We start from the raw sequence: 19,014 nt of genomic DNA on the forward strand, positions 1-19,014 counted from the left end.
ACCGAGGTATTGTGGTGTAAACAGTGAGAGATGTGAGGTGAGAGTGGGGTGAACCCTCATCTAAACTGTTTTGATTCCTTTCACCCACAGGTGAAAGGAAGAGCACAATCACTCTATTCTCACAACAGAAAACTATACATGGACTAATATGTCTCCTGTTGTTACTCACATGTATGTGCTTTCTCTTTCTTTCATTCCCCCCTTTTAATTGTGTCACCTTCCTACCCTTTTTTCCAGCTTTCCCTGATTTTCTAACTTTCATTCTTCAGTCTCCCTCTCTCTTCCCCTCCTCCCTCGCCCAGGTAAGATTTATTTAATTTTTTGGCCTGTTGGATTCCTTTTTTTTTTGTGTTTGTAGTGTTGGAAATGTTTCCGACGCGGAATACAGCAGGAAGGCGAAAGGAAAAGTTAAATTGGATTTGTAACAAACGAAGTGAGAAGGATTGATTGGTAACCGACCTGGAAAAATTCTGATAATTCTATTTTCTTTGACAGTCAACTGGAGAAATAGGGGCAGATAAAAAGCTAAGGGGGGGGGGAGCCATGGAGGAGAAGACGGAATGAGGGAATACAATGGTAAGAAATGAGGGGAAAGAGAAAAAGAGAAAAGGAGAGAGTGCAGTTTAAGCAAATTTAAGGGTGAAAGTGAAAGTGAAAAAAAACATTAATAACACCGAAGAAAGGCAACTACACAGCATAAGCGAAAACTTAACAAAAAAATCAGTGGCACTCTGAGAACATTTTTACTGTTAGAATATGTGTAGTCATGATAGTCTGCGTGTTGAGGAAGGTTCCTCAGAAAATATATTAAGTGATGTCAAGTGAAGAACATATCAAATATAGAGAGGATTCGTGCTAGAATCATTGATCTCACCCTTTCCGTCATATATAATAACATTATATTATATATACAGCATGTGTGTAAATCACGAAAAATAAAACGCGATGAAAAATGTGATAGTGTCAGACCACGAAAGAATTGAAACAGGAATTTCCTTAAGTTCTTTCGTATTTAATAATACATCTTTTAATACAATAATACATAGGTGGTACTCCCTCTACGTGTGTGTGTGTGTGTGTGTACTCACCTAGTTGTACTCACCTAGTTGTGCTTGCGGGGGTTGAGCTCTGGCTCTTTGGTGTGTGTGCGTGTGTGTGTGTGTGTGTGTGTGTGTGTGTGTGTGTGTGTGTATATATATATATATATATATATATATATATATATATATATATATATATATATATATATATATATATATATATATATATATATATATCGAACAGGAAACTGGCTACACTTGAGTTTCTGATTTGCCTAATGTTCCTCTCCCACCTCCGTCAGGAACTTAAGTTCACATTTACCCGAGACGCCCAAGGGTCACTGAGCCTTTTGACCCGAAGTTGCAACAATGTCCCTGAACCCGGTACTTCCTGATTTTTTGGATCACCCTTAAAGTGGACGCCCCACTACCTTCAGACACTGTATCTATAGATACGTATCAGCCAACGTAGATGAACACGTAATCTCAGATATGTTTGTCATTGACAGGGTCAAATGGTGACCCCATTCGAACGCTTGTGTCCTCTGGTAAGTCTGCATTTACCATGTGCAGACCTGTCTGAAGTCTGCTTGATTCTTACCTGTTCCCATATATCTCTCAATGATGTTTTCTGTTTAGATGCTCAACAGATGAGACTGGAAGCGGCAATGATGTTCTGGTGCATAAATAGCCCAATAAATAACTAGATACAGTTATTAGGAGATCCCAAGGGGCTTACAAAGCAAAGAGGAACATTGCATCTTTCCTAGAAGTTGTCTCCAGCATTAAGGAAATGTTCTTCACCATATAGTTATACAAAAGAGGAACACAAACAGATGATAAATAGGAGAACCGTAAATCAATGAAAATGATCATACCGTGAAAAAACAGACGCTTAGTAAAGCCTGGAACGCGAAACTAAATTATGTAATCTGTGGCACAACGTCACCCTGAAAGCATAAAGCAAAACAAAACATTAACACACACACACACACACACACACACACACACACACACACACACACACACACACACACACACACACACACATATATATATTACACACAAGAACAGCAGACACAATCCGTGTTATATTTTTCACGGTGGAGACAGAAAAGAATCACTGGCACAGCAGACTTACGTTGGGTTAAAGAAAATAGCTTGGCATAGAGTAATGGACAGGGTCCTGTGTGAAAGAAGAGGGAGACGAGAGAGAGGGAGAGGTTGTGGGGTGACGGGAAAGGGTGGAAAAGGAGTGAACTTTTTTTAAACAAATGAGTGGAGATGGGAGCTGATAGAGAGGGCGCTGTATTGTGAGGTGAGTGATGTAATGGTGGTAGGAGAGAGAAAAATAATGGGGAAGAAGAAGAAGAGGGATATATTGATGGGAAAAGTAGGAGATAATGGTGGTTGGTAATAAATGTTCATGGAAGAGGGTGACAGCAAAAGAGAGATAATAACTGTGGCAGAGAGTGTGTTGGTAGGATCGGAAAAGGTATGGAATAGAGAATGTAGAAGAAATGGAGGGTGACTGAGCAAGAAGAGGGTGGAGGGTAGTGTGGAAAGATGAAAGTAGATGGAGTTACGGTAGCAGAATGTGGAGAAGTAGATAGAGAGAGGCCGGGAGTCACTGTTCAGGGCGAGACAGTGCATGACAAAAAGCGGATTTTTCCCTTTTTATATACACAGGTTCAGGAATGGACGGCTTTTGACTCCTGTCAGAAAACTGAGAGCTTTCCCTCCTCCATAGCTCATGGTAAGCCTTACCGTACAGGTCTTTTCCTGGAATAACGACCCGCCAATCGGTTTTAATCCTAGTTCGCCAATTACTACTTGGTGGATTAGGGCGAACAGTTGTGGATTGGTTCCCAGTCAATCCTCCCCAGGTTTTTTTGTCACAGGGCAGGTGAATGTGTCATATGTGCAGTCATATGTGCAGTGTTTTTTTTTTTTTGCTCGTATGTGTATTTTACTATTTGTACCTGCAGGATTGAACTGTAAACTCTTGGACTCGCCTTCTCTCTCTCTCTCTCTCTCTCTCTCTCTCTCTCTCTCTCTCTCTCTCTCTCTCTCTCTCTCTCTCTCTCTCTCTCTCTCTCTCTCTCTCTCTCTCTCTCTCTCTCTCTCTCTCTCCCCTCTCTCTCTCTCTCTCTCTCTTTCTCTCTCTCTCTCTCTCTCTCTCTCTCTCTCTCTCTCTCTCTCTCTCTCTCTCTCTCTCTCTCTCTCTCCCCTCTCTCCTCTCTCTCTCTCCTTTCTCTCTCTCCTTTCTCTCTCTCCTCTCTCTCTCTCTCTCTCTCTCTCTCTCTCTCTCTCTCTCTCTCTCTCTCTCTCTCTCTCTCTCTCTCTCTCTCTCTCTCTCTCTCTCTCTCTCTCTCAGCTTTTCACAGTAGTGTAGTGTGCAGGCAGCTGGCGTGCCGCCGGCTGCTGTGTACTGGCTGGAGAGTGTTGGTAAGGCCAGAGTGGAGCTGGTGGCTGCATCAAAGAGCTGCGGGAGAAGTGCCGTGAAGGGTCGTGCTTATCAAGTTGCCACGTCGTCTCTCGGGCCTGTCGGCTTCCAAAGCTCCGGGATGCACGCTGATGGTATCTTATGATGAGATTTTTATGCTCGAAAAGCCCTTGAAGAGGTTCGTATCTACGGCTGCCAAGAATTCAGTCGTCGATTTGAGAAGTATATTATTAGGTTCTTCTTAGTTTGATTATCTCGGTTTGTAAGTGTTGTAATATACTTAACGATGTTTTCCAGAATCTGGATAATTATAGAGCATGGAATTGAGCGGGAGAGTGACAGTATCTGGCATTGTGATTTTTGTGTTATCTGTGGTGACGTCAAGGAACTCGAAATGGAAGTCATTAAGTCGTGAGCCTTGCTTGAGACAGTTTCAGTCTTAAGCTTGAGCTTGAAACCCTTGAAACGTCCGTCTTGAGCTTGCTTGAGACGCTTGAAACGGTTTCCCTAAGTCAACATGGAGGCTATAACAAGGTGCAAAAGGATTGTTTAACCTACTTAGGTAATCACCTCACTCCTACAGAAAGATTATACTTGGACACTCATCTCACTGTTGCAGGAAGAATGCTGCTTAACTTCTACTGGAGTGGATAACAATCCGGGACTCTTCACTAAAATTTAACTTCATCAGCTTTTACCAATATTTTAAAATATTTGTAAAGATTAATATTTTTCACAAATCAAAGTTAACATACAACAGCTGCATGAATCATTCTGCATGTAAGCTTGTGTTTAAATAGCAAGTGAGCTTTCAATGTTCAATATTCTTTTACTTATATAAAATTGAGTGATCAGTACAGTGTAGAAAAATTCTTATACACACATACATCACTGGAGTCCAATAAGTCTTCACGCAGGAATGTGTTCATAGTTTACCTCCCACTGTGAAAATGACCACTAATCGATTTGTCTCTCATTAACGTAGTCCATCCACTTGGGCCTGGCCTTTGATACATGCAGAATCGGTGTTCGATCCCCGATGGTTCAAGCTGTTTGGGCACGTGCCTACGCCATCCCCAGCTCCGATATCATGAAAGTTATGCAGGATTTAACCCTTTCTCTCTATAAAAACTTTACGTTATTCCGTTAGAAGTGTCTCTGTACTCTTTCGCCAGACCCCCATATTTTGGGGGATTATTATTATTTTTATATAGCATTATATAGGATTATAGCATTATTTTTATATAAGTTTTATACTCTTTGTGATTTTCGACATGTCGGCAATCGGCTTAATTCTTAAGCAGAAAATAAATTCCAGTCCAGCACCAGCGGCTAAAGATTTTTAGTTTGTTTTTATATAGGCAGGTGTAGCGAATGAGATATTGGAAAGGTCAGGATGGATATTGACGGATACTTCGGTAGATATGGATTGATTATGTATTCAAAGGAGACGGACAGGAGACTGACAGAGGCAAGTAGACAGATATTTCTGTCCTGTCTGTGCACTCGATAAATCATAATCAATCTCCCAGCTTTAATAAACCACCCACTCTGGGCTAAGCTTATCAGATCACCCCAAGTCTCCGAGCTGCGATCTACCTGCCACTCAGATGAGCTGAACCCTGTCTTAGCTTATCAGATCCCCTACAGCCGCCCAACTGTGACCCACTAGTCACTCTGATGATCAGAACCATGTCTTAGCTTATCAGATCCCCTACAGCCGCCCAGCTGTGACCCACTAGTCACTCTGATGAGCTGAACCATTTCTTAGCTTATCAGATCACCGCCAGCCTCCCAGTTCTCCCAGGGGACTTGGGCATCTCGTTAGCGTATCCGATAATTAAGCTGAAGAGGATCAAACGTCCACTCGGAATAATTAGCGAGGTTAATACAGTGTTCTGACGTCCGGAAACTTGTGTCACATCGCTGGTCGAGACTCCGTCTACCTGAGAGAGAGAGAGAGAGAGAGAGAGAGAGAGAGAGAGAGAGAGAGAGAGAGAGAGAGAGAGAGAGAGAGAGAGAGAGAGAGAAAGAGAGAGAGAGGTGAAATATATCTTCCTAAATCATTTCTGAAATATATAGAAACCATATTTCAAATAACTTAACCCATTCTTCTGACTATTCAGACTATAATGACATGCACAATGGCATATTTTGATTGATTTGTTGAATATTATCGAAAACGGAAATATTTTTGGGTGACATTATCGAAAACAAAAAATATTTTTTGGTGTCTGGTCCAGGTATCGAATATTTATAACCTGTAAGCTACCCAAGATGAATATCGTTCTCTGTCATTTCGCTGTATTATCGTTAATAGTAGAATTATGACAGCTGAAAGTTATCATTCATCAAACTGACTCGGGCTGTCTGGCTCATGAAGACTGTCAGAGTGTTGTTTATGTCATCTGTTTTGGTCTCCCATTGTTCGAGGTGTCTCGTGTTCAGGTAGCGTACAGGTAGCTACCTCACTCCGGTACACTGTTGCTGTGTGGCCTGGTAGCGTACAGGTAGCTACCTCACTCTAGTACACTGTTGCTGTGTGGCCTGGTAGCGCACAGGTAGCTACCTCACTCCGGTACACTGTTGCAGTGTATCCTGGTAGCACACAGGCAGCTACCTCACTCTAGTACACTGTTGCTGTGTGTCCTGGTAGTGCACAGGCAGCTACCTCACTCCCGTACACTGTTGCTGTGTATCCTGGTAGCACACAGATAGCTACCTCACTCCGGTACACTGTTGCTGTGTATCCTGGTAGCGCACAGGTAGCTACCTCACTCCGGTATACTGTTGCTGTGTGTCCTGGTAGCGTACAGGTAGCTACCTCACTCTGGTACACTGTTGCTGTGTATCCTGGTAGCGCACAGGTAGCTACCTCACTCCGGTACACTGTTCCAGCTATGTTCATAGGCTGCTCACAGCTGGTTACACTATTCTGGCTCTTTCTCTACCAGCTGTTGGGATGTATACAGGCGGTCCCCGCAAGTCTGTATCAACCTGTTCATTCTAGGACGCCTCTTTCCAATACCTTTTACGGCTTAAATGAAGGAAACGCAGGTTATTGTACCACCGTTGGCGTTATAATTGTTCCCAAGCACCGTTCTTAATTTCACGCATTTCAAAAGCTGAAATCGACGATGTATGCTCATATTTGAAGCCCATACAGAAGTATTAATCTCAGAAAGTTAAAATTCCTGACATTTGTGGGAATTCGGGGAGAGCAGAACGCCCACATTAGCTATGCTGCTGTTCCCTGCCAGCCGTTCCTTACATTAGGCAGCAAATGGAGCCACACTCAGCTCCTTGACTTTCATATATATATATGGAAACATTATGTGAGGTTTTGATGTTCCTTTCTGCTAGAACTGTACACGATGTGTACAGTTTACCCCATGAATGCTTGTGTTAATTGTTGTAGCCGGAGGCGGCTAGTTTATTGTGCACTCTATACTCATCCTGTGAGCGGTAGCGAAAAAGAGGATTACAGAGAGCACAAAAGCTCTTTCTCAGACCTCAATAGAGATTATTTCATTAACATTTACATCTCTCCTGCACACCTTATAATTATACTGCCAGCTGGTTAAAGAGAGTTCACCATTACAATGTGTGTATGTATATATATATATATATATATATATATATATATATATATATATATATATATATATATATATATATATATATATATATATATATATATATATATGCAAGGGAGGAGTCACACTAACGTGGCAGAAATATGTTGACCAAACCACACACTAGAAAGCGAAGGGACGACGACGTTTCGCTCCGTCCTGGACCATTCTCCCAATCGACTTGACAATGGTCCAGGACGGACCGAAACGTCGTCGTCCCGTCACTTTCTAGTGTGTAGTTATTATATATTCCTGGTCTGTCTCTCGCTAAATCATTACTGCATTAAATATGGGTGATTATGTTTCCCCCATATCTAAAACACAAGTTTCCAAAACTGCTTGCGAGAGGCTCTTCAAAAGTTAGATTCTCGTTCGTTACAAAGAATGGATGCTTTTAGTTTTTCTTGCCTAGATCCTCATACAAAAAATTAATTGAAAAGATGCAGCGAAATAGAATTACTGAAGAGTTCTCGCAAGAAGCAAGGAAAGGTGGGGAGGAAGAGGGGGGGGGGGGGATTTCCGTACAACAGAACACAAAAGAGGGCCATAAAAAAGGTCTTTTTTAGAGAGGAGAGCTCGAATGAGGCGGGTCAGGAGCGACAGGGGATGGAGAGGGGGGAAGAGGGGAAAGGGGGGGGGGAAGAAGCAAGGGCATTGTTAGAGCTGACAGTTGTGAGGACTGGGCAAGGGCAATGGTTGAGGCATTGAGGTAGGTATGGCAGCAGAAAGGCAGGGGATAGAAGGGGCAGTATATGGGCAAGTTCAGAGGGAAGAGGGGAGGAGGGAAGTTGTGGCACAGCAGAGGAGTGGTAGAGGTAGGGCAGACGCAGGGTAGGGCAGAGACAAGTTAGGGTAAAGGCAGGTCAAGTTAGGGCAGACGCAGGGTAGAGGCAGATCCTGGGCAAGGGCAGAGCTAGGGCACAGCACGGACAGGGGTCAAGGGCAGACTTAGAAAGACAAGCTATGAGAAGGACACACACACACACACACATACACACACACACACACACACACACACACACACACACACACACACACACACACACACACACACACACACACACACACACACTACATATCTACACTCAGCATGTGCAGATATGTACACATGCTCTACAACAGTTGCAGTCTTGTACCAGAGGTTCATAACCCCTAAACGCGTTGCACTTTTCAACTCTAAATCAGGAAAATTCAAAAGAAAAAGAAAGAAGAAACTCATTTTATATCATAAATGACTCCCACTCGGCTTGATGTAAATTTGATTTACATCAAATGATGTAAATCCTCGAAGGCTTCAGCAGATTATCTTTTTGTGTTGTAATAAAAATCAGAAATCCAATCTTGTAAACTAGGAACCTACGGACGTATGGATTAAAACAAATAACACCCCAGTCTGGTCGACGTTATCTAACGGCATTGTTGACAGAGAACATGTCTCTGTCGGTGGAGAGGAGGGTGGTTGCTAAGCAGTAAGAGAAACAGGATGTGGTTGCTAAGCAGTGAGGGAGACAGAGGGGCACGTGGTTGACCATTTAAATATCCTGCTCGATAATGATTAAAACGAAAATATAAGTTCTAGGAGACGCATAAATACTAAATAATTTCTGAGTAAGATCACACACGGAATACAGAGTAATCCCATTATGGAGAAAAGATTATAAATACATTCCTGTCTACCTTCATGTTCCAAAAATGTTCAGTTCTTCGAAACTTTGCTTAATCAGAAATTTGCTCATTCGGAAATTCTGTTCCATGAGTTGAATTATTTGCAAATAGATTATCCGCACGTTTGCTAATTCGAGATTTTTTCTTCCCCCCCCCCCCCCCCGCCGGGCCATGCTTAAGGGAAATGGGAAGAATTTATTATCGAAATTTTGACCTTCATAAATGGGTTTGACAACCAGAATACCTCGCAGCGTTATATGATTAATCAAAAGCAAAATGGGATTAATCATGTCAGTTTCTCTTCATAGAACTATAGTGTTCTCTCTAAAACAAGAATTTGTTTTAGGATTGGAAGGTATTTATAATTTTTAGTCCACGATTAGATTACTCTGTATTCTGTGTGTAATCTTACTCAGAAATTATGTAATATTTATACGTCTCCTATAACTTATACTCTAGTTTTAATCATTATTTTGTTTCGGCTGCGTTTATCAGATCTGTGTTCTGTAGCATAGCACAGAACACAGCAACTCAGTCTGTGCAGCACAGTCTATGCTGCATTCCTTCATTGTGAAGGAAATACATAAATCTTCAAATGTGCTTCAAAATCTTCAAATTTAAACAAACAAAATCAAGCAAAACTCGTCCTGGTGTAAAGAAAAGTGGTGCGACAAATTTGAAAATTTCGAGGACAAGCTGAAGAACCATGTGTGCGATGAATGATGAATGACAGATATACCAATAATTCATCTTAAACTGAAATGGATGCTCTCAATTCCTGGTATATAATTTATTAACGAATTCCTATCATATGAATAAGAATCTTTTTCGACGCTTTTAGGAGTTTCGCAATTAATATTTTCATCGCGTAAGGAAAGAGGGATAGATGGGAGGGAATGTTAAGTGGAACAGGGATGGAAGGCTGGTAGAGGGAAGGGAATATAACAGTGAGTTGATAGTGGAGTGAATAAATTATGTCCCTCGTAATTCCCATCCTCAGAACTACCACAATAATCACCCCTTCCTGATAAAGAACCAATTCAGCGACCATTAATAATAAAACATTTCATTCGCTGACCAACAGGCAAGGCATCGCCTTGTGAGTGTTCAACAAGGAGAGATATGGAGGCTAGCTGCTAGCATCTCTCTCCTAGTCGTCCTCGAGCACATGAAATAGCCAGCGGCAACAGCAGATACAAACTAGCTCTCTCCTAGCACGGCAAGCACTCGCCTTCATGCCTATTGACTAAGTGTTGACCAGACCACACACTAGAAGTTGAAGGGACGACGACGTTTCGGTCCGTCCTGGACCATTCTCAAGTCGATTTTGAGAATGGTTCAGGACGGACCGAAACGTCGTCGTCCCTTCACCTTCTAGTGTGTGGTCTGGTCAACATACTTCAGCCACGTTATTGTGACTCATCGCCTGCATATTGACTAAGCTTTTGTGTTCATTTTTTCACCCCTGGCGATCACCGTATTCTTTATGTGAGTGAATGGCGAACCGTTATTCGTAGCTTACCATATGTGGTTCGTGAGGGTTTTGTGGTGAACCGACTGAGTGAAGGAAAAGCACCACATCAAGCTCAATTAACGTGATAAATCAATGTAACTCGCTGGGAGCTTAACCCACATTATTGTTTGTTGGCTCAGCCCCGTGAGTCAAGCCCACTGATAGCTTAAGCCATCGTCAAGCTGAAAGGTCATAACATCGAACACAGCAGCTTAAGTTATTCTCACGTAAGAACCCATGTTCTGAAGAACAAGAATCAACCTTAACAATTTGTTCTCTAACCTAATACATCTTTTTTTTAACGGAAACGGCCAATCTGTAAAAATGAAACCACCGTAAAATTAACATTTTACTGTCTCGATAGATTAGATGAGTTGCTTTTGTTAGAACAACTGCATTTTTTACGAAGTGTCAAACAGAGAACGAGGTAGTTCCTCTTGCGAAGGCTAGTGGCCGCTGAACGAGGTGCTAAAATTATAATTCCCTAGTCAGATTGTTATCTTATTATTAAGATGGCGACACACGTCAGTGATCTAGTGGCGGAAGCATTAATTAACTTAATAAGCTGTAAAGGCAGTGTATATAATATAATAAACATTTTAGACAAGGCACTCGGTGTGTGTTATATTATAGTTGAGGCTCTTTAGCGTGGGATTATAAGCAGCGATGAGAATATGTAGGAATATTAGACCTTTGTTGGCTTCGTGATCAATTAATTACTTATCTATAATCCCCAAGTGATGCTGATTCATCGCTTACAATTAGTCATGGAAGGTTAACCTAATATTTATACAATATAACGCTCGTTGAGCTTATCATCAATAGCAAATTCTGCTCATTTGAGCATTAGAAATGTAGTTGAATATACCGAGAAGTCAACTCATTTCGCATTTCTTACTCTAAAGTGAGTGTATTGTTAAGTGTAAGCTGAATGACTATTATTTTATCTCTGCGCCAAATACATTTTTCATTCAATTTTCACCTTCAATTTTTTATCTGGGCGCCAAATGACAGTATCCACATTGTTTGACTTAGCCAGATATTCACAGGCTCAGAGTATCGTCAATAAATAAATAAATAAATATATATATATATATATATATATATATATATATATATATATATATATATATATATATATATATATATATATATATATATATCTTTATTGTTCTTTATCTACCAATGGTTGTGAAAAATGATCGAGAAATTGAACAGTGAAAATTTGGCAAATTCTTCCGTCCAGCCAAAATGTAAATACTGGAGTGCGTTCCACGGTGTTCATTTGTCTCTCTTGACTCACCATCCCTCTCGCTCCCTCACTATTCAGTCCCCCCCCTGTGCCCAGGCCTGTATATCCCCCTGTACTCCCCTCCCTCGCTGCCGTATCTAGGGAGTACAGGGTACATACTCCCTTAGTCTTTCATCCTCTAGTTACCGTTCTAACGAAGACTTCGTGTTCCTTAGTTGTCCTAGTCACTAGCACCTGTGCTCCCTTGCTGATGTATCCACTATTCACCATATTCACCAGCTGTCATATCCACTATTCACCATATTCACCAGCTGTCATATCCACTATTCACCATATTCACTAGCTGTCATATCCACTAGCCGTCATATTCACTTGTTATCGTATCCACTAGCCTTTTGCATTCGCTATCTGCCAGATCTACTAGCCTCGTGATAACTACATCTCGTATTAACTCATCTACTTATCGGAAGGCGTTGAAAATGATTACTCTGTTCTCTGGTTTGTCTCCGGGCAAATTCAATATTTATTTTATGTTCGTCAGTTACTCCTTTTATTCAGCTGCAATCTTTTTGATCCATAAAATGGTTTCTCTGTATGTATGTCCAAGGTTGTAGGTCAGACGCTTTGGGGTAGCCTCACTGGGCTTTGCAGGGTGACTAGTATGAGTGAGTGGACTGTTATAGGTGGGTCTGGGTCGGCTCTATTGCTCCCCTTGAATCAGAGCCCAATCCAATAGAACAACATTTTAGGGTCGCTCCGGGTACCGCAAGGTACCCTATCTAACACTTAAATTAATATTTTTCAGCTTGTACGGTATAATTTGTAAAGTTCAAATTATACTCTTATTTTCGTGTTCAGCAAAGCAGCAAGAATTTTATTTGAATATAATTAATCGTTTAGTAAAATTGATTACTTAATTCTTGTTTTTACTACAGAATAAGCATGGAAATATCAACATTCGTCCCCTTGAAATCACCCCAAGTGTCTCAAAGACTCTTCACATTCGGGAAGAATAAAATATATAGCAATATGGTTAATGTTTTATTTATTTAAACCTAAATAGCACTGTACGTAGTGGAAACATACACTCACACACATTACTGATAAAACACCACACGTATACCGGCAGCTATATTCCTGTTTACATCTCCGTACCTTCAGACTTTCAATCCTTGTTCAGACTTTAGAACCTTGTTCAGACTTTAGAACCTTGTTCAGACTTTAGAACCTTGTTCAGACTTTAGAACCTTGTTCAGACTTTAGAACCTTATTCAGACTTTAGAACCTTGTTCAGACTTTAGAACCTTGTTCAGACTTTAGAACCTTGTTCAGACTTTAGAACCTTGTTCAGACTTTAGAACCTTGTTCAGACTTTAGAACCTTGTTCAGACTTTAGAACCTTGTTCAGACTTTAGAACCTTGTTCAGACTTTTGATCTTGGTTCAGGCCGTTAAAATGATTAGACAAGCATCAAATTATAAGTAGTTTTTAGCTAACCAGAAGGGTACAAAGACAAGCAGGCCACGTTTCATATTGAGGTCGTATGCTCATTAATTCGTGAAAACGATTTTTAATTAGCGTCCGACTAATTAAAGTCGAAAACGACATTAATTTCACTAAAGTATCTAATGTTGACGTCACATATGTGGTGAGTTTAGTGTGAGGACAGGTCATGCATACTGACCTTACATTGTTAAGGCAAATTAATAATGCACGAAAGTTACGTTACTGGTGTATATAAATGATGTTTATTTTATATCATTTTCTTCTGTTAGTGCAGTCACTTGGACTTATCGGTTCAGCAACAGCCTCGCTTCTTTGTAAGTTGCCGTTCGACTCCCAATTGCCCAATTGGTTAGGCACCGTTCCTTTCCTCTATTCCTCTATCCCATCTCCTAATGTCCTCGTATCCCTTACATGTACTATAGTCATCCTGGCTTAGCGATTTCTCACAATTTCGGTGCGTTTTCTACAATTAATTGACTCTACAATTAAAATTACCTCCTTTGCTGCCTAATTTGGAATCCGTAACTTTAAATACAAAAGATAGCAGAACTGATGCTTATGTACACTAAATATTATGAGGAAACAGCTTCCTGGCAGTCCTTTATACAGCGAATATACACAGCCACAGAAAACAAATTTAGTGTGTATATTTTCCCACGTTCGCTACACATAAAGTAGCAGAAATCACCTCTCGACCTCAGGCTCTGCTTGTCCAAGCTACTGCCGACCCCAAAGACACATTCCTCAAATTTTAATTTACTGTGTATTCAAAATCAGTATTTTTCAGATATATATAACTATTATTAATTAAAATATGGGGTATAAATAGGCCTAGATTAGGTTAGGTTAGGTGTTTAGGTTCTGATGGTAATTATTTGTATTAGTAACACGTGAAGTATTTGTAGAGGTGTGATTCTAAGACAGGACGTCAGTAAAGCATTGTTCCGACGTCATGAGTTGAGTCGTGTGCAAAGTCTTTTACATTCGTTAACTGGGATTTGGCGGCGGGATTAACGAGCATTTAGCCTTCGTTTATGAGAACGAGCTGGCCAATTCAGGTTTCGTTTGTTTGGGGAGCAAACGTTAGTATCTTAAAGACTGTCCTTCTTCAAGTAAAGAAGTAGAGACCTTGAATTTTATAAATATATATATATATATATTAATAATTCCCATTGACAACATGATTTTGGATATTTTTTGTGCATTACATCAAACTTAATAGTTAATACAACTATGGTAATTTAAACAAAAAACTATAATTATTGTCAATATGCCTCTGAATATCTCATTCTGTCATTGGCGAACTCTGGTCCTAAAACCAAAGCAAAAAATCTGTAGTTTTTGTAACAAAAGAAAAAGCTCGACAATGTCAAATATTACATGAAATCCGTGCTAGTGTTGACATAAATTACATTTGGCAGTTCGGTAAAACATTCTCCTTAAATTAACAAAGGCTAGTTTTTTGTACTAACGGCAACGTATCATGCACTGGTGGAAATTGTGAGTTTGGGTGCAAGGTACAGAGCAAATAAATATGGATTCGAGGATTGTGGAAATACTGGTGGCGGTGGAGGAGAGTTGCTGGTGGAGGAAGAAGAGTTGCTGGTGGTAGTGGTGGTGGAGAGAGATGCTAGTGGTGGAGGGATGAGAGATGCTGGATGTGGGGAATGGAGGACGAAAGATGCTTTATGGAGTGAGTCGAGACACTGAGCAAAGTGAGAGGAAAGACACCTCTAGAGGACAAAGAGAAAGACAAATTATCGAAGACGAAAAGCGACCGTTTCATGCCACCCAAATAACCCAATCCAACAATAATCAACACTGTTGACCAGATCACTCACTAGAAGGTGAAGAGACGACGACGTTTCGGTCCGTCCTGGACCATTCTCAAGTCAGATTGATTGTCTCAAGTCAATTGTGACAATCGACTTGAGAATGGTCCAGGACGGACCGAAACGTCGTCGTCCCTTCACCTTCTAGTGTGTGGTCTGGTCAACATACTTTAGCCACGTTATTGTGACTCATCGCTTGGAATAATCAACACTAATCATAGATGACAGAGCCGATAGATGGAACATGTACACCCTCCTTCCCCAAGATGCTTCCTGTGCTTGATCATGGCGGATAATTATGCACAAGATCTGTGAAAAAACATTGAAGTCATATAAGAGGATCGATCTCCCGTCCCTGAACTGCCCCTGACACACGCATCACTCACTGGACCATTGTTCAGTCGGTAGTTTGTCCAGAAGCGTGTGCCCAAGGAGGCATGTGTACAGGACTTGTTTTCAGAGACACAACTTTGATCCCAATTAAGTTCGATTAAGGGCACCACACTAGAATACTGACCAACCGGCAAGTATACTTTAATTCTGAACATAGTTCAGGACTAAAGTAGACTAAGAGTGTATATACCGAGAAGCAGAGTATACCTCTCGGTGAATATATCCCTGTCGTTAGATATATACATTTTATATGAACTAATAGTTTCTACTTTTATCATAATGCCACTGTAAAAGTCTTAGGGGTAAAAATAATTTTTTACAGAAATAGCAGGAATTATGCTCTTTTTCGATAAAGACCATTTATCTTAATACAAAACTAACTTGTTAAATATCTAAGTCTTGTCTGTAAGTCTAAGTGACCGTCCTTTAAACTCCACTCGGTCTGTCTTAACTCCGTCAAAAGCAATTAATAAGCTTGGAATCTTCATATATCTTTCTAGTAGTCACTTTCGTAAAAAAAAATGGGTTTTCAATGGGTTTTTTGAGTAAAAAATATTATTTATTTGAATCAATAATTCAACCCACATATGAAATATATGTTTCTCATTTCATGTGTGTGGGTTGGGTATTCGAGTCACGTTATTATAACTTATTTGAGACATATTTAAATATTTTAATAAGCTTTCTACGCCTAATGACGTAAAAGGAAAATACAAAATCTTTCCAATTATCTTTCTAATAAATTCTGAACAGTAACAAATAACCAAATTATCGTAATTAAAATCCCGAAACAGATCATAAAATTAAATTACAAATAGTGCAAGCGAGACTCTTGGTACTTGGTTCTTTTATTATTATTTATCATTAAAATAGTGAAAATATATTACATATTCTCAAGGATCCTTAATGTTAATATCCCGCATAAAGGATCTATATGAACTAATAGTTAATAAATTAATCCACAATCCACCTACAATCCACCTATCCAGTGAGCACAGTATTCAGAGTTACGTTAATTTCAGGTTGAATCAATAACATTAACGTCATTCAACGTTCCCAGCATCCCTCGACCCTCCCGAGCGTGATAATTATCCCAGCGGACAAATCATGCTCCAGTAACGTTTAATGAACGTTGGAAAACCGTTTATAACGTTAATGCATGGTCACATCAACGTCATTCTGGCAGATTTGTCCCCGGTGGAGAACGTAGTGAGGGTCATGGTACGGCCAGCGTCTGTACGTGCTCTGACTAGTTCGGTACAAAGGTAATCAGTAGTTAGTTATAATTAATTTGGCCTGTATGGTAACAGTGTGTCGACTAGCAAATATTCGTCATATATTGATGACCAGCACTCTCTGCTGCAATGAAAAAGACATAATGCAGATATTTATGTAGAAGGGAATGCTTTAATATATGTAACACCAACCTTTTTTGAGGAAAATTTATCATAAGCTGTAATTCCTTGATGTGGCAAAGCTTCGTTTGATTGTTGTTAATTGAGCAGTCTTGAATTATCAATTTCCAAAGCCGCAAAACAGTTTTTTTTATTTATTTAAAAAATTACGCCCTCTAGGGTGACATGTCAATTGATGTCATGCAGCAGAAGAGTAAGTTGATTGATGGACACGTTTCTACACGAGAATGATGCTCTAAGTCACTGATCAAAACTTTGGTGCACAATTAGTGGCACGGAAGATTCAGTTAAAACTAGCGATGTCTTAAAGTAAAACGACGGAGTTCTTCTCTTCTTGAGTACAGAGTTCATTCCACATTCCACAAGTAGCATTTGTGTATTATTTGTCTACAGATGTGGGTACAGGAGAAAAATTAATTCTGATTTGTTAGCAAGCAAAAAGCTTTCCCTTCCTACAGCTCATCTTAAACCTTGCCCTACTTTCTTTTCCCTGGAATATTATCCACCAATGTGTTCCCAGGTCCGCGAGTACTCATGGGTGAACAGGGGCTGACATTAAATGATTGCCGTCTATTCAACGTTCCTTGTCCAGATCTCCAACCGGACCGAAATTGGTTGTAAAACATAAGGTAAACGTGCTACCAATTCCCTTACAGATACCCTCAACAGAATAACATTTTAATGGCACCAACTTAAAGCAATGATATTCTTGACTCGCGGACTACAGTAAAGTGTGATGGAATCCTGTTTGAGTGACAGCACATTGTGAGTTACCACAGCTGTCCACGAGTGGTAACTCCTGCATCTAAGTTAATGTTACCAGCTTACTAAGTCTCCTTATCACGTCACTACATGGACATTTAAAAAACATTTTGTTACAGCAATGCGTTTTGGAGATATTTGTACAGGATCTAACAGTAAATTAGCATTGAGAACCTAATCTACACAATTCCTCTCTATTTCAATCTCCGTTACTTTCTGACTCCATGTGTCCATGAAATGAAATTTGAGCCCTGATGGTGAGAGCATTAGATAATCGTCTTATCTGGTGCATCACGGTACGCCGGAAGGTGCATCACAGTACTACGTATCATATACGTAGTACACAGTATGCATTACGTATCACATGCGTAATACACAGTATGTATTACGTATGTATCTTAATACATAAGATAGTATTATGAAATCTATCTACAATTCAATCTACTTAACATCGTCAACTTTGAATATAAATACACGACTGCAATTCTCAGAGGACTATATCTATTTATATATATAATATATATAATATATGTATATAAAATATGTACAGCTATATATGTGGAGGCCTACTAATAAGGCTCATCTTTGGGGATAATTGTCTTGCTTGCTTTGAGTACTCTCAAAACTGAAACTAAGTGAAAAAATAAGTATTATCTTTTGTTCTTGAGGTGTATATGTACTACTAAAAGTTTTTCCTAGCTGAAGAGTTACAAAGGCGTCTCGGTTTGATGTGAAATAGAATCTTGATAACTTGATGTGTATGAACTAGAGGCCCGACGACCAGGGTTGCGAGACCCAAGGTTGTGAGAGATGGGATCTTGATGGCTGAGGTCGTAGGAGATAAGGTCTTGGCGACCGAGTTCGTAAGAGGTGAGGTCGAGACGGCTAGTATCATGGGTGGAGGTTCGAATGGACACCCTGGTGGAACTAGCCTCGGGGCTCTGGAAGGTGGAATTTGGACGCGCGCTTCTTCCGTCGCCCTCGGTGTAAGCGCTGCTGTAGCCATCCCCGAAGCCGTCAGTGAAGCTGTGACCGTCGCCGAAGCCCCGTCCATCACACACGCCGTTGGCCTTACTGGCGAGGGTTGATTCTATCGGCGTGTTGATGAATAAGGGAGGCCGGACTCCGTCCCCAAGTGGCTCCCAGAGGTCTGGCCGCTGCTGATCTTCCTCTCTCTTCTGTAAAACATTACAGAAAAGTTGGGTGATAAGATTTACATGTGAATACCTGCATAATCAGTACTTTTTGACATAATTCAATTTATACAATAATTTCAAGACTATAAGCATTATAATAAGAAAAACCATGACGAAAAATACTTTTTTCCGTATTTCACGTTGTTGAAATATATTCACACTCCTATTGAGCATCAAGGACTTGATAATTACTACAGGACTACTTACTACTACTACTACTACAGAACTTGATAATTACATGAACTACTTATGATAATTAAAGATACTATTTGGATTGCTTGTGTTTGCAGCTACTTTTTATACCTAAACACTAACGAGGTGACTTCTACAAACTTTAAGAAATAATTAGATGATAACTA

General features: G+C 40.2%; 1 protein-coding gene across 2 annotated transcripts in view; it reads right to left on the reverse strand.

The window, feature by feature from the left end:
• Positions 1-12,579: 12,579 nt before the first annotated feature.
• The window catches only part of fusl (fuseless), a 62,051-nt gene continuing 55,616 nt past the window's right edge, over positions 12,580-19,014 (reverse strand). Inside the window, exons 5-6 of one of the 2 annotated variants that reach the window (XR_011224956.1) lie at positions 12,951-18,637; positions 12,580-12,722 (exon numbers count right to left, since the gene is read on the reverse strand). Coding sequence is in view for 1 of the 2 variants with exons in the window: in XM_069314094.1 (XP_069170195.1) it covers positions 18,167-18,637 (471 nt within the window). In the remaining variant the exon portion in view is untranslated. Of the gene's footprint in view, positions 18,638-19,014 lie in introns of both variants that reach the window. The other variant, XM_069314094.1, reaches the window with a different exon arrangement.

Source organism: Procambarus clarkii, chromosome 78, assembly GCF_040958095.1.
Source record: "Procambarus clarkii isolate CNS0578487 chromosome 78, FALCON_Pclarkii_2.0, whole genome shotgun sequence".
Lineage (NCBI taxonomy): Eukaryota > Metazoa > Arthropoda > Malacostraca > Decapoda > Cambaridae > Procambarus > Procambarus clarkii.